The sequence below is a fragment of the Leuresthes tenuis genome, unplaced genomic scaffold (genome assembly GCF_036924035.1).
Source record: "Leuresthes tenuis unplaced genomic scaffold, fLeuTen1.0.hap1 SCAF_10, whole genome shotgun sequence".
Taxonomy (NCBI): domain Eukaryota; kingdom Metazoa; phylum Chordata; class Actinopteri; order Atheriniformes; family Atherinopsidae; genus Leuresthes; species Leuresthes tenuis.
Window position 1 is genome coordinate 34,135,398 of NW_027325364.1, and position 27,187 is coordinate 34,162,584.

The 27,187-nt window shown below is 38.8% G+C and overlaps 1 protein-coding gene across 1 annotated transcript in view; it reads left to right on the top strand.

The window, feature by feature from the left end:
• The window catches only part of tsnare1 (T-SNARE Domain Containing 1), a 275,364-nt gene that overhangs the window by 191,494 nt on the left and 56,683 nt on the right, over positions 1-27,187 (top strand). Inside the window, exon 17 of the mRNA XM_072395073.1 lies at positions 14,500-14,609. Within this exon, the coding sequence (XP_072251174.1) occupies positions 14,500-14,595 (96 nt within the window). The 3' untranslated portion in view covers positions 14,596-14,609. The remainder of the gene's footprint in view (positions 1-14,499; positions 14,610-27,187) is intronic.

Below are 27,187 nucleotides of genomic sequence, written 5' to 3' on the forward strand. Positions count from 1 at the left end.
GACTTACCACCACAAGGCCTATTATCACCTAGGACTAGGGCTGGATCTCAATCCAAATTTTTCGATACCGGTACCAATACCGATACCTTCACTTCGATACCAGTTCCTGAACAATACTTCTTTCGATACCAGTTTTATAATATCAATTCTAACAAAAAGGAAATTACTTGACACATAACAGTACAAATCTTCAGTTCTATTTTTCAGCTCAGTATTTCAATTTCCCAGAGGGAACCTTCCAAAGGGATTAATAAAGTTGTCTGTTTTTCCAATCCAAGCAGTTTTCTTACAGAAAAAATTAACAAATATTTTCCAGTGCAAAATAGTTGCAAACAAGTGACAGGTTGGCGTCTGATACTATCCCACATACTGAGGATACTTTCCACTTCGCAGTTTTTCTTCAGAAAAATCAAAATGTCTGCTTTCTGCACGTATTAAGTTGCAGTAACACTGAGATTACTGCCGGATTTCGCTGAACGTTTGTACACGTTCATTCATTCATTCTTCTTAAAGTATTGGTGAAATAAAGACAGATAATGCCTTATTTAGAGGCTGCATCGTCTAAGCCCCGTTCATTCCGTTATATGGATCTCGAGTTATCTAAATATCTTCCGAAGGACGCCGACTTTCACCAAACTGTTCTCGGTGAGTAGATGAACCTATTTCATGCCAGAAATAAGGTCTAGGTTTAAAAATTCCGAAGGTCCCCTTTAAAGCCCTCCTTGCCCGTTCCTTCTTTTGTGATAATGGAGTTAATGGTGCTGCATGGAACTGTCAATGTTTTGGATATTCTTTGACAACCCATCTCTGCATTACTTCTGACAGTGCTGACAAAAAGTCACTTTTTGATCTGACTGATCTATATTAATACGTATATGTCCTGTGTTGGAACAAGAAACCAGCTGTCTGCGTCTGATTATCAAAAGGTCTGCTTGTTCACGACTCTGTGCTAATTTGTATTACTCCTGGTAGACTGCTTTGGATATTATTGAAAGTTACTGATTAGGCCTGCTATTAATGATCAGTGCTAAATATGATGTCAACTGCAAAATTGGAGACTCAGGTAGGTGCTAGTTTAGATTTGCGCCTAAACACATTTTCATGAGATAGTAATTACATAACACAATGTATTATTTGGTTGTTGATTATCTGGACTAATAATAAAGTGGAAATGATGCTGTGTCCTGAGGCTCGACTGCAGAGAATCAGCAATCTGTTTGGGTCCACACAAAAACTGTGAGGAAGTCATCGAACAAAATTATTAATACTATGAGAGACATTTGATATGACAAAGGATTAATCCAAAACCATGCTGTATTAGTAACTGTAAGAGCCAGATAACAAATAATAATTTAAGTTAAAAACAGTTAAATATTAATGATGATACTTTCATTGTAATTATATAGGCTTAGAGTATGTTAGTTTCAAATACACAATTAGTAATGTGTCAAAAATCTTTCTATGCTTTAATTTCTATGATGCGACCTCATTATATAACGTTAAGTTAATTGACTTTGTGTTCCTTAGGTTTCGAGTCAGAACATGGAGGAAGCAACGCAGTGTTTTGACCTTGTGTCAGACCTTGTAATTTCCTTTGTTGTGTTTAAGTAAACATTTCAAAAGACAGAGGAAGTTGTTGTGTCTCGTCGCTGGCGTGGAAAAATAGTGTTTTGATTTTTTGACTGACTCAAGAAGTGGTACAGTAAAGAAGAACTAAAGGAGTACCACCACAGTAACTGTGCCAGCCTATCCTATCTGAAAAGATGGATTTGTGCACTTTACCTTCTGTGTATTATTACTGCCTCTGCTCCTCACTAAACTGTGTCCCCAACATGCCAATAACATGTCCAAGTCAAATGAACAGAGATATTCGTACAACGTCTTTGGTCCATTTTGACAATACATATTATCATGTCACTTGAGGACTAGCATAAGCTCTTTAAGTTATGGAGGACTGAATGAGGATAATTCAGAAGAATGCTAGTCCCAGATACCCAAATTCTTCAGTCCATGTTGGTGGCTTCAACCAGTTTTCAAAGACTTTTTTTCCTTCATATATTGTCTTTGCTGTGAGAAGATCTCATGAATCAAGTGTTTATTTTTTATTGTTGTTATTTAAACACAGGTTGCTCACAATTTATCAGCAAGCAGAAGCATCTGGTTGGTTCAGAGAATTCAAATTTGTAAAATTTCTGCCTGGAGAAAGATGAAAGTGAAATAAAGTGGAATTTGCTCTACCGCAATGTTGGCAGTCTGCAAACGTGTCTCTGGACAATTTGCTTTTGCTCACGATCTCATGCATCAACCAAAGATGATTAACTCAATATGTTATCTTTATTGATCTGTTGGTTTGGTCAACCACTATTTTAATGCATCTTCAGCATCTGCTTTATGTGCCATTAAAACAACTGTGGGACACTTTCCAGATTCTGCCCTGACTGCAGTGCTTTTTCTGTCCCCCATCACTGCAGCTCTACTATGTGAACAAATGAGCAAATGGCAACAGCTTTCCCATTAATTGTCTTTTCATTATCTTAAGGAGAGATGAGCCGTGACGGAGTTCACACTGAGCAATTTACCTCTCCGCCAATCCAGACAGCCGCTGTCTTTACAGAGGCATAGCAGCAGAATGAAGGAAAAACAACAAAGGAGACAGGCACAAAGTCAGAAGCAAACTCCAAGACTCTGAACTACAACTCTGGCAGACGTCATACCGTTAGCGTTAACAACTGAAGTGATGTAAATTTTCATCAGATGCATTGTCATCTTGTCTTGCAACATACAATACTGTGTCGATGGAAAGTTTTTACACACTTCCATGCTTTTAACATTTTGTTACCTTTCAGACTTCTCTTGAAATATATTCAATCTAATTACTTTTCTTTTCATTCTCTTTTCATAAAGGTTCAGGCATTTGGTTAATCACTGTTCAGGTCTGGTGTGTCCTGCTTCTATCAGTGGGGCTTGAGGTGCCTCTAAAACTTGACTGGAGTCCACGTGTACATATTTGAATTCACTGGACATAATTAAAGCGTGCCTATCTGCATAGGGTCTAAGGAATAATGGTATCTGGCAGAATGAAAATCAAGCCATGAGAGAACCTTTTGAAGACTTGTGAGGGAAGACCTTGTCCTGGCATGGATCTGGTAATGGATAAGCACATTTCTGCAACATTTAAAGTTCCCCAAAGCCTGTAAGCCTAGATCATTCTAAAGTGGAAGAAGTTTTTAAACAAGAACAGATTTCCCAGGTCTGTCTTGCTCAGCTTCACAGGATAACCAGTGATGACGGGCTTGTTTGAAAAGGGATACTTTGTGGGATTGGGAGAACCCTGCAGAAGGCCTGATTGTAGCAGTTCAATCAGGCTTCTCTTGTACACTGGCCAGACAGATGCTATTCCTCACTAAAAGACAAATAACGGCCTGCAAAGTGGAAAGGAACTCTGTACTCCTGGATAGAGCCAGAAATACTTTATCTTGAACACAGCGGGAAATCTCTTGAGTAACATAAAAATGTGTGTGAACTGATACGTTGAGTTTGAATGGCCATAGGAAGAAAAAATGGGAAAACATCCAAATGAGAAATGCATTTAGCTTGTATAATCATCCCCAAGGAGACTTCAATTAAGCCAGAGGTGTTTTAAAATTAGTTAGAAATATAAAATGTATATAAGCTATGTAAATGTAATCGACCAAGCATCTGAAAACTTTCTCAAAGCACTTCAAAAACAGGCCCTTTCTGATCTTGTCATGTTTAGTAAGAAAAAGGAGAGAATCAGAAAGAGGCTACACACAAAGACACAGCATCTGGTTCTGGTTTGAGGCAGGTGTCAGCTGGTGGGTGTTACCCCTGCACCAAAACCATGAATCATTTTTTATTTTCACCTGAGAATGAAGTAGGAGGGGCTTGAAATAATTGAATTAAGCATTTTACAGTCCACTGTTCCTGAACACTCCTTCATGCTGGTCTACATGCACCAATGCACATCTCCACCAATCAATCGAAAGTGGAAGTTTTTGTCTTGTTGTGCCCTCCTTCCCTTCTCACTGCACTTAAAAAATAATAATTTCATCTGTAATCTATGCTGTGAAGTAAGATTATTATGAGATTTAAGATTATGTGGCTGGTGTGTTGTTTTTATCACTTCATTTGTGTTCAGTGGACCACAATGAACTTTAATTGTTGATTGTTGTTCCAAATGGCTTTTAATTACCAATGAAACAGATGTTAAAGCTATTCAGGTACCAACAACTGGAGCTATTTTGGAGTGCAGGAGCTGTACTGCATTGATTTGAATGATTGGGATCAGATTCGGTGGTGGTTTTTATGCTGATGTCACTGATGTCGAATATAATAGCCAAAGTTAAGAGTTGAGAATGTTATGGTTTTTTGATTGTGAAGGAACAATCTTCAAAGTACAGGACAAGACTAGAAATATGTAAATGGGTAAAGGTATTTATTCACTGCAGACACATGGTAATTGTTGCCCTTTAATCAACATACAAAAACATAAAAACACCTGTGCTGAACATGTTGAGGAGAAGAGAAAAAACCTGTAGTTAAAAAAGGACTACATGTCTGACAGGTTTGTTTTAATTTTTGATGCGAATGAAATATTATTAAATGTAGATAGTTAACTGAAAAAAGTCACTGCGGTGTTCATTACATTTCCACCACAGACAGGATCACAAGGCCATTCAGTGGTCGAAAAGGCTCTTCTACACTTTAACCAAGGGGCCAGTTGCAACAGCTGTTTGTTAGTTCAAAGTAAGCTTTCTGTAACTCAAGTGTTTATTCTGTCAAAATTCACATACATGTAAATTAAATAAACTAAGATTTCAACTTGCAACAAGTCCAGATGCTGTTTACAGTCCAGATTGGAAGGGAATTATTTATGTTTGGTAAATAAGCTGATTATAATGAAGCACAATTGTGATAGATTTGTGAGTGATCGTCTGCCAATCACAAAGTTAATTGTTTGATCTCACCCTGTCTACACACTCTCCGACTGAAGTGCGTTCACTGGTGCTTGACTACGTTTATGATAAAGAAAAATCACTGCATAGTCTGTGATGACTATACAGACGACAAAGCCCTTTGAGTGGTCAACATGACTGGAACATCGATTTATAAATACAGTCCATTTATGAAGTTGTTGCCATGACAGTAGAAAATAAAGTGCATTAGAATGTTGGTTCAACATCCCTAGGTGCGTTCCCATCAGCCTGTTTAGATGCGCATCGAGAAGTATCGCATTGGAAAATTATAATGGAAAAGCCCTAATTCAAATTTAAAATCTCCTGATCGCACAAATAAAAATACGCTCGCTAGCGCCAGGTTTTGGTTGATTCGAAAGGGATAGAAACAGCTGTACGCATCAAATCTGACGTCTGCCAGTCTGAAGCAGCGGTACATGGCAGAGTTAGAAAACTCACGCGAGTTAGTAGTTTTCACCAAAGTTCGTACTTTTGATGGAAACACATGATTAGAATTTATTTTAATGCGCATTTCCCAATCATTCAAATCACTTTTGGATTGAAACATGACTAGTGCTGCTAAGTTAAAGGTGTGTGAGACACAGTTATGCAGTTTTAAGTTAGGCACCTGTGATTAGTGTCTCCAGTTCGGTATTATTAAAAGTGAAATATATAATTTTGTATTTCAGCTGAAAGTACAGAGACATTTGCAAGTAATTGCTGAGCAGCTACATTTTTCAAACCGATTAAAAGACAGGTTATAAGGCTAAATTTGAAATTTTGTTTTTAGTAACTGTGTGATGTAAATGTGATCAACATTACTATTGCATGTTGGTACATAGATTCTTGTGCCTAAGAATACGACCACAACCAACATTAACTTTAAGCCTGATCATAGTCTTGGTAAATATGGGAGCACAATGCAAGCTAGTTTAAAGCTTCAGCAGAATGATTCTTTCTGAGAGTATCAGTACAAAGTCAGGATATTCCACACTGCTGGTTCTTCATTCTGACTTCAACATAATCACAATGTAAAAAGATTCATGAAACAAGGCTTCCCCTATTCAAACCAGCATAAATGTACACATGGGTTTGCTGTGGGTTTTCTTGTTCAAAGTTACCATTTAATAGCAGTAATGAAGATTCCTTTTAAAGTTTAAACCATTTTGTAAAATTTCAGTATACTTTCTAAGAACTTAGAGAAATGAGAAACATCACAACAAATGCCTGAGTTTTCCTCAGGGTAGCAGGATGATGCAGATGTTTTTCAAGGAAATTACCAGCAGCCATTCTTTGACTATTTATTTGCCCTGTTATTGCACTTTGATCATTCAGGGTACTGGACAATATTGTAAAACTGATTGCTAGCGTCCAGTCTTCTTGTAAGGCTGTTAAACAGATGGCTCAGAGAAAAAATATATAGTCGACTTCCATTAAGGCTCATCACACCTGTCTGAAAAATATAATCCTTCTGTAAAGACAGAGCTGTTTACAGGAGTCAGAGAAGAGACATTCCGGAATTGTAAGTGTGATCAATAACACTCTACCTCTGTGGCTAAGTGCTCAATTTGCATTAATCACTACTATATTGTTACCTCTGATGCCTTCACCAAAGCTAGATTATAGACCGCATGACAACTAGGGGTGCAACGGTACAGGTAACCCACTGTACGGTCAGTACTTCAGTTTTTGGGCCAAGGTTTCGGTTCAGTTTCAGTTCGTGTTTTGTGCGTAAAGAGAACAATTATTTTTCTCCCAAAATGCTCTCTTTATTTTGCTTGTCAGCAAAAACTGTAAACATACAAGTATCACTGGTTACTGAATAATATAACATTTTCTTTCAAGTTAAGTTACTAAACACAACTTTCAAATGGTAAAATTAAAATTCTGACTCGGATCTCAGAAATTCACCATGAACGCACCATTAGTCGCAGCTCACAAACGCTGCCCTCCCAATGCGCGTAAATTAGTCTAACTAATGGAACATTACTCCGCTATTAGACTCTGTTAGCCTAGCCATCCAAACCAGAGACCAGCCCCCACTAGACAGCCCAGCGACCATCGGCAATCACCGAGTGGTCTAGTTCGGCGGCCAGGCCACCAGGAAATGTCCTGGCGCTCCCGATGGCTAGCACACCACTGCTCTCAACTCCTCCGCTAATGCTGGTCATGCTTCTTTGTTTTCTTTTTTCCGCTGCTGTGTGCGAGCTGCAATTTGAACCCGCCTCCAGTTACAACAGTGTGACTGACAGGGGGTGCGTGGGTGGACAAACAACAGTCATTGGACATTAATTTGCATCTTGCAGGGAGTGCTTTTCACGTGCATGGACAGGCACACACAGTGGCCTGTAAAGCATCAGTGCAAAAATGAATTGCAAAACCAAAACCCCGCGGTCCACAAGGGTGTATGGTCCCGTGCATAGCAGACCGAACGGTTCAATATTTTACCGAGTACCGTTGCATCCCCAATGACAACAAAGTCAGCACTGGCATTTGAACTCGTAACAGGACAACGTGTATCCCTCCTGAGCAAGTGTGAAATGGCAACCATCTGGACAACCTTCAGCAGGTACTCACTGTGGAAGTAACCAGCCAGTCTGCACCTCAAACACTTGTCCAGTTGTCTAACTAGTGCCAGTGTGTAGTATCAGCTGGAGCTTGAATATCCATTTTCAATACTTGCTTAATCCAACTCAGGGCCGCTGTCAATGGGCGAGAGGCAGGGTACACCCTGGACAGGTCACCAGTCCATCACAGAGACAAGCGAGACAGACAACCATGCTCACTCACACTCATGGAGAATAGAATATTTAGATCACCTAAAATGTTGTGACCACTATGTGTAAGAATCCAAAAGTGGTGTTTATTCTGCTTTAACTGAGCTACAGTGTCAATGTTAAGTCACCACGTCAGCAGAAGTTCGTGAGCTCAGTGTTTCTGTCTTTTTCCCACTGTTTAATGTTTTATATTGCCAGTCGTGCCTGTGAATGCCGCATATGTAATCACTTTGTGCATCTGAATTTTTAAACAGTGTTTGGAGTGTTTTAATAAAGTCAGCTTATATTTAATAAATATCCCTCTCAAAACAGTCTGTATTACACCATTTATATTACTGTTCATAAATACCAATTAGCATTGGGAAATACCAGTTGGTAGTGCAGAGAGCTTTCACAAATACCAACTGCTGTTTAAAAACTAGACTGGTGATATTAAGACATCTGTTTGCTGGTAAAAAGAGAAACTTTGGTTTTTTGTAGACAAATTGTCTCAATTTCTGAATATACTACAGGGTGGGTATACATTTATCGAGGAGATATTTAAATTGATGTAATAACGTAAATTTGTTGTAGATCTGTGGCTCTTGAACCAACTTAGAACAGCTCTAGCACAAGCCAAAAAGTAGTTTTTATGTCAAACTGATAGCTCCTTCAAGAGCTCCTCCACCACCAGCTTTGATTACCCTAGCCTGCTCTGTCTAGATGTCCTGGAACCTCCTCTGGACAGATGGCCTAAAGCACCTCTAGTGTTGCTTGTTCAACACTTACTGCTCTCAGTTACTGGCAGTCAGCCCTTAATCAATCAATCGTTTTTCATTTGCTAAATGCAAGTCAAAAATAATTTCCAAATAATCATTAAGAATGTTATCAATGAATAAAACGTTTTTTGTTTCTATGTTTTTTTTTTGCTGCTTTGCTAATAGTTATTACAGATCTTTGTCCCTTAATGTCATGGGCAAGTCTGTGTTTATTTGCTGTTCCCCTCAAATATCATAGTCAAAGTGACTGCATTGGACTCTGAGGTTTATGTAAATTTCATATAAGCCGATTACAAGTGAAGCAGTTCTGCGTAAAAATAACATTTATTTTATGGACTTCCAATTTTCCCATCCAGATACAATAAAGGAGGAATAATATTATGGTTATTATCACTGTATTGCATTATGAGGATATTTCTCATGTCAAGGTAAGTACTCACAAGGTGAGTAGTTTTTCTACAAGAGACACAGCATGTACAAAAGGGAGTGATTGCTTAGATAGCTGATTTGTATTGCAGTGCTACCAATTTTAATTGTAGTAATACTCCATGGAGAAAATTTCAAAATATTTACAAAAATATTTTATGGGTTTAGAAGGCCAAAGGCAGCAAGAGAAATACTGAAATGGCGAAAAAGCCATTAATCTTCCTCTGCTATCTCCTTCACTTAGACCAGCACTCTGATTTATTTTTCATCAGTGGCATGTCATAAACAAGGACAGCAGGCAAGTGCTCTGCAAAACAAAACAAAAAATTAAAGCATTAGAAAAACTGTTGCAACAAAAAGACTGCTATTATCGTTAACTGGTATGCATACAGACTTAATTAGCCCAAATGCGCTTTCACTTCAGTCTGAACAGAAAAAAACTTAATTGGTATGTTTTGTCCAAATCACTTCAACATAGTTGTGTCACAATACATGGTTTTAAATTTAGAGATGGTAATATCCAGACTCTTGTTGTATGGCAGCTTTCATGGGAATCCAAACCCATGACTATTAAATGCGCAAGTGATGATGTTGTCACGTTGATAGGGTTGATGTGCGTGGCGTGGGAGATATAGGGCCCGGACTATTTATTTATTCATTTTAACTATTTATTGTGGTGTTATACTGCATCAGAGCATGTTACGGTATAAAAGTCTCAGTAAAACATAGTCAACTTTTATTTGCAATCATCATTATAGTGGAGGATGCCGATTTTATTTTCTTTAAATCTGCTTTGTAAAAAATCTGTCTGCATATTATGTATTAGATTAAATGTGAACTATAAACTTTAAATTACTGTAAATGTGAGTTTAAATAGACAGTGTATTGGTGTCAGAGACAATGGATTTACCCTTAATTTCAGGACTATAGTTCAGCCAACGAACAAATACTCTGATATGAAAGATTACTTTTTTAGGTGTAGTTGTCCCAAAGTATTTGCATATTGCATATCTTTTACTTGTTCACTTCGGGGAGCAAGGGTTAGTACAAAATTAGTGCACAAATCCCATGTGTGAACATAACCAACCCATCAAATGAATTAAACTAGTCCTAGCCAGTGAAAGGCAGTGACAGGCAGACCAGAATAACAAATCAGTTCTGAAGCATATATCAAGAGGAGGTTCAGAAGTGGATGTACTCAATAATGACTGAAAAATAAGTGGATGCACTTTGTGTAACCTGCACCACACCACTGGGTATTCAGGAGACAGTATTTTCTCTGAGGGCTTGCACCACCCATACGCCCAGAAGTGCAGGCACTAAGGACAAATTCTCCCAATGATTAAGTCACCTTTGATAACAGCATCCCTCCTCTATCTTCATCTATCACCCTCTCCCTGTCTTGCCTCTTTGCCTGCTCTGCAATCTGTAAAACTCTGGATTAAAAATACCACAGCACTTCATTTGTTACAGTAAACTCTTTCATGTTCCCCTTCTACCTTGTTTTTTCTTGTTCTTCCTAAATAACAGCAGCATTGGGATGTGCAAGCAGTGAAAATGACTGGAAAAAGTGTATGGAAGAGTGTGAGAGAGTATGCAGTTTTAAAGGGAAGGAGCAGCTCTGTAGAGTCATACCTAGCAAAGACAAGAAGAGAGTGGCAGACAGGCAGAGAAAGTTTATAAGGCGTAGTTTAGGAGGAAATGCGTGAGAGAAGCAAGGGAATCTGTGGTGGCCAGCTGCATGAGGGGAGATAGTGGAGAAAGGCTTTTAATTCTCAATCCCCACAGAGCCTTTGAAAATTACCAATCTTCTTATCACAGACGCAGGGCTGCTTATGCAAATTGTTGTGGAGTGGAACATTTAAACGGAAAATTACTCGACAGCATTTTTTATTCCCCCACTCTGCTCTCCCCCTCTCCCTCTCTCTTGCACACAGAAAGCCTGTTTTGAGTCTCAGATAAGAAGATGAATTGCTCTCTCCGTGCTTTGAAGCGCGTCAGGATTTAAAGACTCCAGCCTCGGCTCTGGTCTAACGCTGCCGCTTTCGCTGCCTTTGTAGCAGAAAACAGGCTGGAAAAAAAGGGAAGAAAAAGCATTTCAAAACAACATAGATTTTGTGCTCCAACACTTCGTCACCGCCTGAGGAGACAAGGAGCAAAAAAATTTTCCAAACCCAAGCTCTTTACGCCATTTCTTGCAATAATTTCAGTTTAACACAGCCAATGCCTCTTTTTCTTTTTTTTTTACCATGGCAAACAATTGACATGGATAAATAAAACTTATATGCTGTGCTTAAAATGATAATTGACCCTTTTGAAACGAAACACTATTAAAAAAACATCAGTTGAGTGGTATAATATAAGGCCTTAATCATTGTATACAAAACATGATATTTGGGACATGGACTGTACTTTTCTAGTCGAGCAAACCACTCAAAGTGCTTTTACACCACATGCCACATTCACCCTTCATCGTCCGATTGCCAGACAACTGCTCTTCCTCCTGTGCTATAGCTGCCCCCCCAAAGCATGTGTGCATCTTTGAGTACTTTTTGAACTGATAAAGTTTAAAATGTTTCCTACTTAAAACAAAGTAAAATGAATAATTAATAGAAAGTATTATCGTACACCATTGGCAAGCTGTAACTATTTTTCAATAATCACTGTATATGATGGGTGTGGTGGGGGGCTAAGTTAGATTTAAAAAAAAACAAAGGTGGAATTATTTTTGTTACTCACATCTCTGTTGCAAAAGGTTGCTTTACTACAAAAGATTATAAAAACTGTACAACGTATAGCTAAGATTAAAAAAGTATAAAAAACAAGTACACTGTAATGATGAAACTAATCCAATTATTCAACACATTGTTTCTAGCTTTGTTTCTAAATTATATCCATCATCACTTTGGATTTCTTTATTCATTGTAGACTCTGAAAAATAGTTTAAAAGTTTGCCCTAATTTTAAAAAACATAAATATGTGCTTTCACTTCACAATAGTAATAGTAGTAGAAGTTGTGTCCAACTTTTGAATTACAAACAGAAATACAATACAGCCCACAAAAACTGAACAGGTTGGAACTTTTCCCAAAATATTCTTGACCTCTTGGGACACAGACCAGCTATATCCAGATCAGACCAGATTTATCCACTTCAGTACCTGGATCAAAGATTTCTTAGCAAAACTTTGCTTTTCAACATGACAGGTTTTTCAAATTTCCTGTTAGTTATTATAATTATGTGTATGATTGGTATATATTTTATAGACAATTTGTGCGATATTTACTTTTCATAATCAACAAATCTTGAACAGTGTGACTTAATGTAAAACTCTGATTCTAACTAATTCTTTTTTGTTGAAAAATATCAAAATACAGAAGCTGATATAATTTATTATTCAAATGTAAGTATGATGATAGCTTATGAATTCATAATGTGCTGGCACTATGACAACAATGTGCCAACAAAGAAAAGATCTAATGTGCAACATATAAGTTATGTCATTCATGCTCCATGCTGTAGTGGAGGCAAGTTACAGTAGCTCCAATTATCCATCCATTTTCTATACCTCACTTAATCCAACTTAGAATCATGGGGTGACTGGAACCTGTCACCGCTGTCATTAAGCACGCTTACGTCAAGGGAAAATTAGTCATCACTTAACCTAACATGCATGCTTTTGGACGGTGGGAGGAAGCCAGAGTACCCAGAGAGAACCCACACATACGCAGGGAGAACATGCAAACTCCACACAGAAAGGCTCCAGCTGGGAATCAAACCAGGAACCCTCTTACTGTGAGGTGACGGAGCCAACCACCACACCATTGTGCAGCCCTAACTCCAATCATATTGTGCTCTTTTTTTTTTTTTAACAATTAAACCTACACTGGTAAGTATATAAATTTGTCCTTTGTACACCTCAGACTTACAGTACAACTCAGATTCCTGTCATCTGCAGAAATTCTCTACAGTTGTTGGGTGTATCAGCAATGGACCGAATACAGAGAACTGGTCAACTACTTTGTGGTATGATGTGAGAGCAATCATCTTGAACTTGAACCAGGAGTAACTCAACACTAATTCCATTTTGAGAAAGGAAGTGGAGGTGGTAAGGAAGTTTAACGCATAAATGTTTGCAGTAAGATGTTGTATACTTTTTACAAGTGTGTGGTAGAGCGTGCAATCTGCTTTGTAGCCAAGTATTGGACAATACTGCAGTCCCTCCACATAGCACCATGTTGAAACAACGGAGCAGTCAGAGTCTTCTTCGGCTCTGCTGCAACACAGAATGGTACAGGAGGTACAGGAGGCTTCTAATGACTGATGGAAAGAAAAGAAAAAACAACCAACGTGGGAATTTTTCCTTTGGGAAAATATTTCTTCATTTAATTCCCATTAATTTAATTTCATCTATGCCAGTATTTATATCATCACATTTCCTTTACAGTTGTACTAATCTCATGCGGCTGAATTATCACTTTTCTTGTTCTTTTGTGTTCCCTCCTTTTTATTTGTGCATATTTTGAGTGCATGAAATTATGTGTAGTGGGGGTTGAACTGATTAATTGAAAAACATAAAGGGCAGCTTGGGTGTTGTGGCTTTGTGGTTATTAAATTGGACCTTGGCATTTACAGGACTGGTGTTGCACAACTGGCTGGAGCTTTCATATATGCAGAAATGATGGTCTAAAAAAACATCACGCAAAACTTTAAACAATATAATTTTAGACACTGTGACCTAAAATTTTGAAAAAATAAGAAATTTAAAAATACCTTTGTGTTTCCTGTGTAAAAAAATGAACAAGTTACTAACTAATACATCCAGTTTCTTGAGGCCTTCTCTCTACTCAGACATGGGAAGCATTGACTTTTTAGTTGTATAGTATCACAAATGTGGTATTTGAAGTGAAAGTATAACAAAAGCATAAATCAGAAAATGAAAATGGGACTTATTGTTTTCGTAGTGGTGACGTTCTAAAACTTTACTTAACATCCATGGAAAGGTATTGCATTTGATGTGAAAGTCCACATTTTGCTAACAGAAAGTGTCTAAGCACAGCCAAAGAGAAAAAGACTTTGTATAGCTTTTCATTTTCATTTTCAGCCCTTTTCCTTAACTCTGTCAAAACATCATGGGGTCAAGAAAAGACGATGGGGAAACTTATGAAGAGATAGAGGTGCAGCAGCAAGAGACCGCCCACATTTACACTCTGCTCTGATGTGGGTCAGCTGTTGTAACACTACAAAAATTTATAAAAGGCACTTCAACTACTTCACTTAATATGATTTTATCATAGCCTGTGATGGACTGACGATCTGTTCATGGTGTACCCTGCCTCTCACAGCCGGGAAAGGGAAAGAACTGAAAGAAAATATTGGCAGGGGATTAACAGCAGAACGGTGTAGCTCTTCAGAAAAATTCACAAACTCATACTTCTACTGGGTCTCAAAACATGAGTGAGAGAAGATTACTTTGGTATGAACCTATCTACTCTTTCTTTGGAACACTCTGTCCTTATGTCTTTAACTCCAAACCAACCAACACATTTCTTTCTCCCTACAGAGGCAGTTAAGAAAAAGGAAGTGTTATCTCCTGGTGGCTGGAGCCATTATCCTCTCTATCCTCATCCTCATCATTGCTGTTTCAGCAAAAAAGTGAGACAGGCTGCTGTGGTAAGAGTCATAATCTACAGCATTTGACATAGTCCATTGTGTTTTTAATAATGTTAAAGACATTTTTGATATGCATTGAGCTGGCATTTGGCTTTTATTGCCTTGTTTTTAATGACGTCAGGCAGTGCTGTCCATTTGTGGTGACGCTACATGAGGTTTGTGACATTTCCTTAATCTGTTCTTTATATAAAAATGACATTCTAAGCAACAAACACATTGTCTGACACTTTTTAGTCTCAAAGTATGTCAACAGCGAATGGCAAGGCCACACAGTAGGATTATTGAGCAGGTTATAAATATGATTTGATCATGATGCCTCATGAAGTTGAAGTGATTCTGTCCTAGTCTGGGCCAGATTATATGTACAGTAGAAATAAATCTGCAGGCGTAACATTTACGTACATATTTTTTATTATGTAAGGTAACTTTTCAGTTAACCAGTTTCTGTTTCTGTTCCATTTTACTGAAAAAAAGAAAAAGTTAGATATGCAAATATTCCTCAGATTTGAGAAGCTGATACCAGAACAATGCATTAATTTAGCCATAACTCTAGCATATTTGTCATTCTAAAAGGATTTGTGTAACTGGGATGTGAACCATATGTACTTAAAACTTTTATTTAGTCACCTCTTATCGTTTATCTTTTTTTCTCTGAGTACAATGGAATGTAAATGCCTCTCATGTCTTCTGAACTTGACTTTTCTACATCTCCAAAATTAGAAAGATTGTGATAGTATGGAGGGGGGCTACATGGTGGTGTGGTGGTTAGCACTGTTGCTTCACAGCAAGGGGCTCCAGGTTCAATTCCCAGTCTTTCTGTCCTCTCTGTGTGGAGTTTGTATCAGGTTGTGGTCAGGACTCTGGGCAGGCCAGTCAAGTTCCTCCACATCAAACTCACTCATCAGCCATTCCTTTCACTGAAACTTAAGGCCCAAGCTCAGTTCCTGAAAAACAACCCCACACCATAATCCCTCCTCCACCAAACTTTACATTTGGCACAATGCAGTCAGACAAATACAGTTGTCTTGCTCGGCCATGGAAACCCATTCCATGAAGCTCTCTCAGGTAGTTAATAATCCAGGTTGTTGTGGAAATAGCCACCTCTATTTTCTGGAGCTTCTCATGTAGCAGTGGAGCATGAATGGTATTGAAAGCACTGGAGAAATCAAAGAACATTATCCCCTAAAGGGCTGCCTGCTTTGTCCAGACGAAAGTGGGCCTGTTGAAGTAGGTAGATGATGTTGTCTTCAACCATGACCATAGAAAGATAGGGAAACTTCTTGAGACCATCTTGTCAAGATATATATGATCACAGGTTGCACTATGGCTTTATAGTTGGTGGTAAGGATAATCAGATTCTGATCAAATTTTCCTAATGAAGGACAGACACAGTAGCTGTATCCACCATTTGCTTAGAATAGAATCAAGTTTTTATTCTCTCTAGTGAAACCTGAAGTTTAGCAGAGAGGGAGATGTAGTTAAATAATCTTGAAATTGCCGTGAATGTATTGTGATGTATTGTGATGTGGAATGAATGGTGATAATGTCACAGACAGTATCGGGAGTGATACATGGGGTAAGATACACACAGCTATCAGAATAACATAAGTGAACTCTATCATTAGATATTGTGCACATTAACTAACATTTCAAGCACAGACCCTCTCCTCAGCAGTGACATGTCCAGATAAACGGCATCTGTTGTTAACAAGCACTGCAATATGTCCAACTTTGCCCATGATGTCTTTCCCTGCATCATCTTAAAGCTGGGTAGGGAGACGTTTGAGTTTGGTATGTACTTCTGCAGTCATGTCTTAGTGAAACAGCTAATACCATATTCTTAATACTCCTCCTGTGTCCTCACAAGCACTCCATTCTTGTTCGAATTATTTGCTAGTGATATACAAAATCCTTCCAGGCTTTGGCAGTTTGGGTGGAAAAGTGAAAAATCCACATTCCAATTAAGTTAGTGATAACTCTCGACTCTCTTTGACAGGTATCAAACAAACATGCACACATTGGGGAGACTTCAGGTGTCTGTCATCCAGCTGTCAATAATCTGCATTACCAAACTACAGAGAAGTCTACTTTTAACGTTACATCATCTAAAAATCAATTTCTTAACCTTATTAACACGTCTATAACATACTTTCTTCTTGCTTTGGATGTAATTTATCGTTAATGTGTCGTTTATGTGGATGGTTAATATTGTTGTTAATATTGATATAATTGCAGTGATGCTGATGTATTATGAAAAAAAAACTGTGGCATATTCATTGGGTGAGTGGATATGCACTGTAAAGCACAGACTGTAGCATCTGTGGGAATAGATATTAATTTAACCAACTCCACTTCAGCCTTCAGGCTATTTCACTGATTGAAGTAAAAACAAACTTAGTAGGCTGAACTTACAAAATATATTAACCAATTATCTTTTAAAAAACAACCTTGTTATCTCAAGATAATGACATAATTAACCTGTTATCTCTACAAAACAAGCTCCGTTATTTTGAGACCATGAGATAATTAAATAGTGATCTTGTGATAATGATATAAAACATTTTTTCAACCATGGCCTCTCTTGGTTTCTTTATCCTTCCAATAGTGCATTTCAGGCAAGGTATTTTCAGTGGCACATAAAATCTTGTATTGTCCAGTACATGTTTGAAAGGGTAAGTGTGAAAATTGTCCAGACCTGAGTCCATGTGTAATAAGCCACAGAAATGGAAAGGCAGGTCAAGAAAACAGATAACTTGGAAACTTTTTCATACTGACAAAAGCTATTCATAGAAAAAGTTAGCAGTAGTTAAAGATGAATTTGAGATATAGATTCTGTAGTTGTCTGCCAAACAAAAGTTTGTTGGTCCAATTCCCAAGTTCCTTGGACACCATGCCAAATGGTCCTTGGGCAAGAAACTGAACCGCATGTTGCCTATGATGCATCTATTGGAGTGTGACTGATAGAGACGAAGCACTGTACAGCTTGAAAAAATGTTTAGGCTAAGAAGTGCTGCATGAGTGTGAGTGTGTTTGTGAATGGGTGAATGTTTCTGGTAGTGTAGAAGTGGTTTACTGGATTAGAAAAGCGCTATATAAATCCAGCCTCTTTATCACTTACCATGGACTGGGAAGTGATGTCATACACCAACATCATAAAGACCAATCATTCAGGGTTGTAGTGTTTTTTTTTTTTTTTTAAATTTCTCACAATTGTGTTTTTTTTTAATGTAAATAACACACACACACACATATACATACACACATATACATGTACATACATATATATACATACATATATATTCATATACATATACATATATATATATATATATCTATATATATCTATATATAGATATATATACACATACACACACACACACACACACACACGTTTCTTGACAGATCCATCCTGCCCCTGTAGCAAATTTTCTACCATCCAGTAATTATTCGGGCAGATATATATGTCGCCCCTTCTCTAACTGACAAAGATACCAGTAATAATGTAAGATTAATATTTTTTTTCTCCCATCCACTGACAAAATTCTGTCTTTTCTTTATAAAACATGCTAGTATTAAGAACTAGAGCAAGATTTTTTATGGCCCCAAGCTGTGCTTGTATTTCTTATTTCTAATTAACTAACATAAGTTAATTATAGAAATTAACCTTAGGACTGGATTAGTTAATGACTAAAGTGAGCCTACTGTTTTGTTTGTTTTTCCTTTTGTTATTTTTGTAACTTAATTCCTACAGCACTAACTGTTTGATTCTTAAAGTTTATGCTCTAGCATGATAAACAGTGCTGCCATATTGCACTAAAGTAGCTCCCACGTAATGGTCCCAAATGACTCATGACTAGAAAAGCTTTTCAACACTGTTATTTTTCTTTTACTTGATGCTCAAGATGTCTTTGCTTGCAAAAGGTATCGATTGTCATTTCTTTCCAAAAGAAATGGAAAACGGAAATCCACTGGAAGAAAGTGTTCTATACATAAAACAGCAGGTCAGATCAATGCTGCCATGGTGAGTGGCCCACACTGAGGCTCAGCAATTGACGGTAAACTCTCAAATGGCTAGACACAGCAGTTACAGCATGACAGTCTAAGAGCTGATAAAAGAAACAGGCTGTTGGAAAGTCATTGCCGTCTTCTCCCATCATTTACTCATGTTCCGTGTAATATTGATGTTCTCCTGTCCAGTCACATAGGAAGGCCACAGCACAAATGAACTAATGTGGATTGTTATATTATTTTTAGGGGTCTAGCAGCGTAGCTGCAGACACCTATTGTTTTAGCTGGTTTTCCTATTATTATTGATCTACTTTCCGCTGCAATTGAAGTCTATGGCAGCCCATTTAACGCTATGCTAAAAAAAAGTGAAATTTGGCCCATGTTTCTAGGACCATCCCATTAGCAAACTCAACAATTTTGGTGCCCAAATTCTAAACTCTCTAGCGCCACCAACATGTCAAAGTTTGAAGCACATTCAGCTAAATAACTTTTGACTCGTGTGTCCGAATTTCAAAAACAACATATCGTTGGAATCCTTTGATCTTGACGAGTCCAACGTAATTTTCCGTCTGACTAGATTTTCCGCCATCTTGGATTTTGTTGAAAACCTTCAAAAGGATTCTTCGGTCATACATTTTGACCGATTCTCATAAAAATTGGCACAGAGTATCTTTGGACCAATCCGCACAAAAACTAGGAAACGGAATTTTTAATTTAGACTATTTTCACCCATTATAACCAATCAAAGTTGGCGGCGACAACGCCAAAATAGACGTGAAGCCATATCTCAGCAACCGGTTGGTCTTATGACATCAAACGTGTAACACAGGCTCAAGACTCGTTATCTAAGAGGCCCAAGAATTTTGGTGACGTTTAACCTATAGGGGGCGCTATATTTAGCAAAAATGCATTTTTGCTCATATCTTTTGACCCGTTTGTCCAAATTTCACAAATGAGGTACCGTTGGAATCCCTGGATATGTACGAGGTCAACACACCCTATGACGTTATGCGCGCCATCTTGGATTGTCCACCATTTTGAATTACATCAAAAACCTACAAAATGCATTACAGGTCACCCAGATTGTCTGATTTCCACGGGACTTGACACATAGAATCTTCAGACCAAGCCTCATAAGTGCTATTATGTGAAATTTTTAATTCGCTTCCGTTTGCCTGGAGCAGCCAATCAAACTCAGCGCTGACACACCAAATAGGACGTGAGGCCATATCTCAGCAACCGTTTGGTCTTTTGACATCAAACTTATAACACAGACTCGTGACCAAGTCTTTAAGAGGCTCAAGAAGTGTGGTGAACTTCCACCCAGAGGGGGCGCTATAAACATAAAAACTGCATTTTGCTCTTAACTTTGGAGCCGTTGGTTCAAATTGGACAAATGAGGTACCGTTGGAATCCCTGGATGAAGACGACTTCATCTCAATCACCAAACCTGTTGTATGGACTCATGATTCCTTCCTGAGCAGCCGCAGGCTTACCTGCTGTTCTGCTAGACCCCGCCATCGCTGCTTGCAGCTATATTTTTCTCTTTGTTTTAGCAGATTAAGAGTTTCCTGAGGTCTTAAAGGGATCATTGTGATGTGTTTTGGTCAAACTATCACAGTGACAGATGTCAGCAGCTCAGAATTTTTAGCTCTTCAAATAAAATCAGATCAAATCAAATCAAAGTACTTTATTAATCCTGCAAGGGGAAATTCTCTTCATACAGCAGCAAACAGTAAGTACACATAATCAAGTTATTTCATAGACAACAAAATAGAGGATAAGCCAAAGAGATATATACATAGTATAAAAATAATAACAATAACTATATATATTCACAGAGTAAAGTAGTTATGAAACCGTTTTTTCTTCTTTTTTGTGCAAATCAATACTGAACCCAAATGGATAGATGCAAACAGAGTATTGAATGTGCAAACTGTTTCATCTTTTGCCCAAAGGAGAACTGGTAAAAAGTCTGATGGTGAATGGTAAGAAAGACGACTTGAACCATTCTTTGTGACAGCGGAGCTGAATCGGTCTGTTGGAGAATTAGCTTTTAGAATTAGTTTTATGGAGAGGGTGGGAAGGATTGTCCATGATGGAGTGCAGTTTGTTCAGTGCTCTCTTGCTCATCACTGACTCAAACGTGTCTAGTTTCAGTCCAATAACTGTGCCAGCCTTTGGTATCAGTTTGTTGATCCTACTGACATCCCTGGCACTGATGTTGCTCCCCCAGTAGACTACAGCAAAGTAGATGGCACTTTCCATCGCAGACTGGTAGAAGATCTCCAGCATCTTGCTGCACATTGAAGGATCTCAGCTTCCGCAGGAAATACAGTCTGCTCATCCCCTTCTTGTACACAACGTTGGTGTTGGTAGTCCAGTTTGCTGTTCAAGTGCACACCTAAATATTTGTATTCCTCAACAACTCCAGCCTCCTCGCCCATGATGTCAACAGGCTTGCTCTTGACTCTTGTCCTCCTGAAGTCGACCACCATCTCTTGTCCACATTCAGGAGCAGGTGATTCCAGTTGCACCTGTCCACAAAGTCCACCAACTGCCTGTACTCTAACTCCGGGCCATCCTATATACACCGACCACTGCAGAGTCAGAGAACTTCTGCAGATGGCACGATTCAGAATGGTACTGGAAATCAGAGGTGTACAGGGTGAACAGCAATGGAGACAGAACAGTCCCCTGTGGAGCGTCTGTGTTACTGAACACCACATCAGACAGACACCTCCGAAGATGAACAAACTTCGGCCTAACTGACAGATAATCAGCAATCCAGGAGAAAGTAGATGAGCTGACACCCATCCCTAGCAGCTTCTCACAAACGATTTAGCTGATTGGTGTTGAAGGCACTGGAGAAATAAAAAACATGATGCTCACAGTGTTTCCACCACCATTCAGGTGGGAATGAGCACGCTGCAGCAGGAAGATGACACCATCATCCACACGAGGCTGGCTGGCAAACTGAAGAGGGTCCAGTGCAGGTTTCACCAGCAGTCTCAGGTGGGACAGAATCAATCTCTCCAGAACTTTCATCACGTGTGACGTGATTGCGACTGGTCTGAAGTCGTTGAGGCCAGATGGGTTGGTTTTCTTTGATACCTACCGGTACTATGTAGGATGTTTTCCATAGCACCGGTATCCTTTCCTGCAACAGATTCAGGTTGAAAATGTGTTGCAGGATATCAGACAGCTGGACTGCACAGGATTTAAGGACCCTTGGGCTGATGCCATCAGGTCCTGCTGCTTTGGCATGTTGGAGTCTCTCCAGCTGTCTCCTCACCTGGCCAGATGTCACAGTCATGTTGGGGGGCGTGGCTAATCCTGAAGAGGTTGTTGGAGTTGGGGGGGGTTGTAAGTCCAGGGTACTCAGCAGAGGTGGTTGTGGGGAAAGCAGTCGCTGAGAAGGCAGTTCCTGGGTGGGATGGCCCAGCAGGGGGTCCTGAGCTGAATCTGTTGAAAAATCCATTCAGCTCATCTGCTCTGTCCTGGCTGTCCCCCTTGGTGGTCTTTGATGTTGAAGCTGGTTATCTGCTTCATACCCTTCTACACATCCTTGGTGTTTTTCTGCTGGAGTTTACTCTCCAGCTTTTTCCTGTAGGAGTCCTTACACCTTCTCTGTTCCATCCTCAGTCCTTTTCAACTCATCCTTGTCACCAGATCTGAAGGCTCTCTTCTTTATATTCAGAAGACCCTTCAAGTCACTGGTGGTCCAACGTTTGTTGTTGGGGAAACAGCGCACAGTCCGTGTCGGGATAATGTTATCCTCACACAAGTTGATGTAGTCAGTGATGCAGTCTGTGAGGTTGTTGATATTGTGCCCATGTGGTTCACAGAGCACAGTCCAGTCTGTGGTTTCAAAGCAGTCCTGCAGGGCTTCGCTGTCCTCCTGAGTCCACCTTGTCATACCCTTGTCATGTCATATCCCAGTACGATAGGTGGTGCTGTACCCATTTCAACTATTGCTAATAGAGCCGCTTCCGATTGACCTCTTCACCACCAACAACAACAACAAACTCAGGCATTTGAGAAAGATGGCGAACGAAGAGCAAGAGGAAGCTACATCCCTCTACATTTTGTTTGTGATGAACACAAACGTGTTGCACAAACGCGATGCACAACAGCGCATTCTCCATTGCGTTGTTTGTATCTTTCGGACGGCAACAACAACAGTAAGATCATCTCCTTTGACTTCCGGGTCATGACCCTGGGAAAAAATTTCGAGCATACGCAGAATGCAAAGTCCAATTCACCACGTGCTTCACTGTCTACAAGCATGTTTAGTGTGATTATCAACCAACTTATCTCGAGGTCTTAATACGACTGCAAGTAACCCGATCCGGTCCAAATTTTTGTCAAGCTAAGGTGTATACATGAACTTAATAACTCAGTCTTATTATAATTTAGCCATTAATCCAATTCTTTACAGTGCCATGTAACCCCACTGACTGAGGTGTTAACAGGACCAGGTTGTGGTCTGATCCTCCAAGTGGGGGCAGGACTGTGGCTCTATATGCATCTGCAACATTAGCATTCAAAAGGTCCAGTGTCCTGTTCTTCCAAGTGTGACAATCAAAAAACTGGTAGAAAGTTGGGAGAGCTGAGTCCAGTTGTACATGGTTGAAATCCCCAATTATGGCCACAAATGTCTCCAGGTTTTGAGACTGTCACCTAGCAATGGTTATGTGCACAGTGTCACATGCTGAAGCTGATGGTGGGATGTAAACACCAATCAAGATAGTATAGGAAAATTCCCGTGGCAAAAATAAGGTTGCATACTCACAGCTAAAAGTTCTTCTGGTTTTGGAGGGTTGAATGAACTACACAACTTCATTCCAGGTGGGGTAAAACACTGAAAGATGTAATGACCAGTCGATACACAAGTCAAATAATTCCATCTGTTGGTAGGGTTCACCACAGACAGGTAACCAGTGTACAACAGAGCATTTACTTTCTTTGTCCCATATTGTTTCTATTAATCGTGGTCTCAACTGTCAGTCCATTCTTCTATGTTTTGTTTTTGAAAGCTAACATTAATAAATCATTGCAAAGTTTAATAGCTGCTAGTTTTTGCAATGGTACAGGGGCTGCCACTATTGATGGTGCATTCCGTGACAAATTTAGAGGTTAGGATTTTCCGATATTTCAGTCCAAATGTGATATTGTCTTCAACCTAACCAAGTTAGCTTTAAGTCCAAACTAAACTAAGCATTTTTAGTAATTTTATTATTCATACTTTCTCTCATACTACCTGATAGAGTGGAAACAGAATCATGTTTCATTCTCAGGAAACTTTGTTGATTCCTCTACTTTTTAAAGTGATCCAGCATTGAGACAGCCAAACAGGGCTGACACATTTATTCTATTTTTTATCCAACCTTTATATAACCAGGTAAAACAGTTGAGAACCAATCAGAACACTGTATGTCAGCTATCAACTTACTTAAAGACAGGGTGTTACACTCCAACAAAAAATGGAGACAGAAAACATTTCATGATGGTATTGTTGGTGTGAAAGATGGATTAGAGGGATTCAGTGAAAGGTAGAGATGGGCATACACTTCTTTAAAGTTAGTTAAGATGGATATTGATCTCGTGTCTGCTTACTAAATAAAGCTGAAGCAGACAACGGGATATTTGCTTACATTAACATTAAAACAGGGGAAAACACACTGTTTGCCCATTTTCAATATTAAGAACACACCCATCTGTACATTTTAAATTCACTATTTATGTAGATATGATCTGAATCCAAATGATAAAGAATTACACATGGGAAAATGGGGTGCACCTAAACATACCTAACACTGTTCACACTCCAGACTATTTTATTTTACATTTAGGCCTATCACACAAGCAGCACAATGTATACCTTTAGAGGTATATATATTTTCAGCATCATCCCACTGGGTGCGAAAATACAGATTAAGATCAGCCAATGCACTTTTTGGATGGAGTATATTCACTTTGTTTTAATGCTGGCATAAAAAATAAACTCCACTTTTTTGTCTAGAGGGTTCTTATTAAAGGAGAACTCTGGTATTTTTAAACCTAGACCTTATTTCTCGCATATTTCACTAATACTTTGAGACAAATTAATGAATGAACGCGTACTATTGCACTGTTGGCTCATAGCTGCTGTGTTGTTATTGGTGGCTATCGGGGGGCTTATAGAGGGCTTTCTACACACTCATCTTCTGGGATGACATCATGTGCCGCTGCAGCACAGCTTATTCACTCCGTGCTCTGTGACAGTCGGCTAACTTCACACGTAGTTTGCTACTGATAGTTTTGTGCAACGTGTCAGGATATTTATCAGATTTTGACGACGTGGACGACAAGACAAAGACTATAGTTTTTGGTTTGTTTTTAAATCTTTTATCATGAATGAGACAAGGAACCTCAAAGCAAAGAGTTTTTCAAATTAGGGATGTCACAAAGGATTCATTATGAAAATATTGTTCATTATGAAAATAGATGGTGTCACAATGAAATCCATGAGATTGTTAGAGCAACCCCTTCATTGATCAGTGTACACCAATCACCACTGGCGCCACTAGAGAGATTTTGAACTTTAAACCTGTGTGCTTCTGACTATTTTTTAAGCACACTAACCGTTGTTGCACATTTCATAAAACTGCCAGGGCTGGGATCCCACATCTCAGAACTTTGGTTTCCATTACACTGTTTTTGTTTATGGTACCACATCATCCACAAGCAAATGGATAACAACACATTTTCACCATGATGACAACAAAAATTAAATAGAAAGACACAAACGTCACAACCCACCTGGGAGCAGTTACTTAGCAGTAATGCTACACATTGAATAGGCTGGCGGGTAGCGCGTGACTTGACACATTACTGTTAACAAATACTCAGCCCCAAACTTTCATTTAGGCAAAGGCCAAACACAATCAGTGAAAAAATATTTAAATGGATCATCAACTACAGGAATCAAGAAAAGTGGGGCTGGTTTAATGGACTAATTCGGCATACAAACCATTTCACAAGTGTGATCAAGTGATATATAACCGCACAACACCCAGAATAAACTGGAACCAGAGACTGCTACACAAAAAAAATCTAAATTTTATTAACAATATCATTTTTGATAAAGTACTGATCTCTAGAGTGAGTAAATGATAAAATACAAAATCAAACCAAAAATAAAATGGTTAAAACTATAGAAAACTAGACAGCACAAAGTTATGCACAGCAAGAGAAAACATCACAAACACATGGTAATTTGTGACTGAAACACCACTACACACAACCCAATTTAAATGAGATTGAACACTCAATTTACCTATTCACAACAATCTTAAAGTGACTTAAACCACACAATAGAGCACACATGCAAAATGGCCGCACTGCTACTCGTCTTCCCCCCTCAGAGATGGCAGAAAACTCCCCCCAAAAAATAGAAAAATAGCCTACCCAAATGGTAAATTAAGAACAAATTCAAATCAAATAAATCTGGGAAAAAAGGTGGTTGGCTTTTTTTTTTATTTTTAATTCATTTATTTTTCCAGAAGTATCTCCATTGAAAACTTTTCACACTGGAACATAATCCCTCATTCTAGTTAGGCATGCATGCAGGTGACTGGAGGCTACAGTCAAAGATAATCATATTAGTTTTGTTGTTGAAGGAATAAAATCTATTTTAAAATATCTCAGCACTGCTTAAGCGTACCTCCTTCTTAGCTTTAAACAGTGTCTTTAAACTCTTTAAACAGTAAATCAGTCCCCTTCCAACATAGAATGCCTACAAACAATTCATACAACAAATAAACAGCTAAATGATAATTCTTTAGTGATCAAGTAATATTAAAATCATGCTTTCAAACATCTAAAAAGTGGAGCCTACCAACTCAGCTTCAAGGAAAGCCTTGACTCAGCTGCTCCCAGGTGTGTCAGTGCAGGAAGAAAGGCCCAAATGAGCCTTTCTGCCTCTTTTATAAACTCCACCCCATTTGCCTGCTCTTAGTGCTAGACTTCCTTTTCCTCCCTATGACGAGTCTCAATGTCAATGCCACAACATCTCACTTGAAACAAGGCTAAGGATGCAAGTATGTTTTTCTAACTCCTGAATTGTCTGTCTGTTCAACTTAATACCTCATTCCTATACTTAGTTGGGACCACTATTTAGACCACTGAAATTTGGTAAGGCTGTTCAGCCTGGGAGGCTGCACAAGCGCCCAACAACAACCAATCAGATCGCAAGCTAAAGCATAATCAATCAGCTCATTGTCACCCATTGAGGGCAATGACTATACAGTATTTTTGTAAATAAACTTAGTTAGTTGAGCTGCTTGAAATTTTCAATTGCAAGTTACTGCTAAGAAAAGTGCATACGTCAGCCCTGAAGTTGGCGTGAGGCACCACACATTTCCACGGTCATTTCACTCTTGATATGTCTGATCGTTGACGTGAAGAAGTGCGTACACCACTTTTTTATGCGTATGCACCCTTTGTAAATGAGGCCCCAGGTGAATTCAGATCTTTATTTAAAGAACTTATATAAAATATTCAACTTAGTATTTCCATTTTACCCG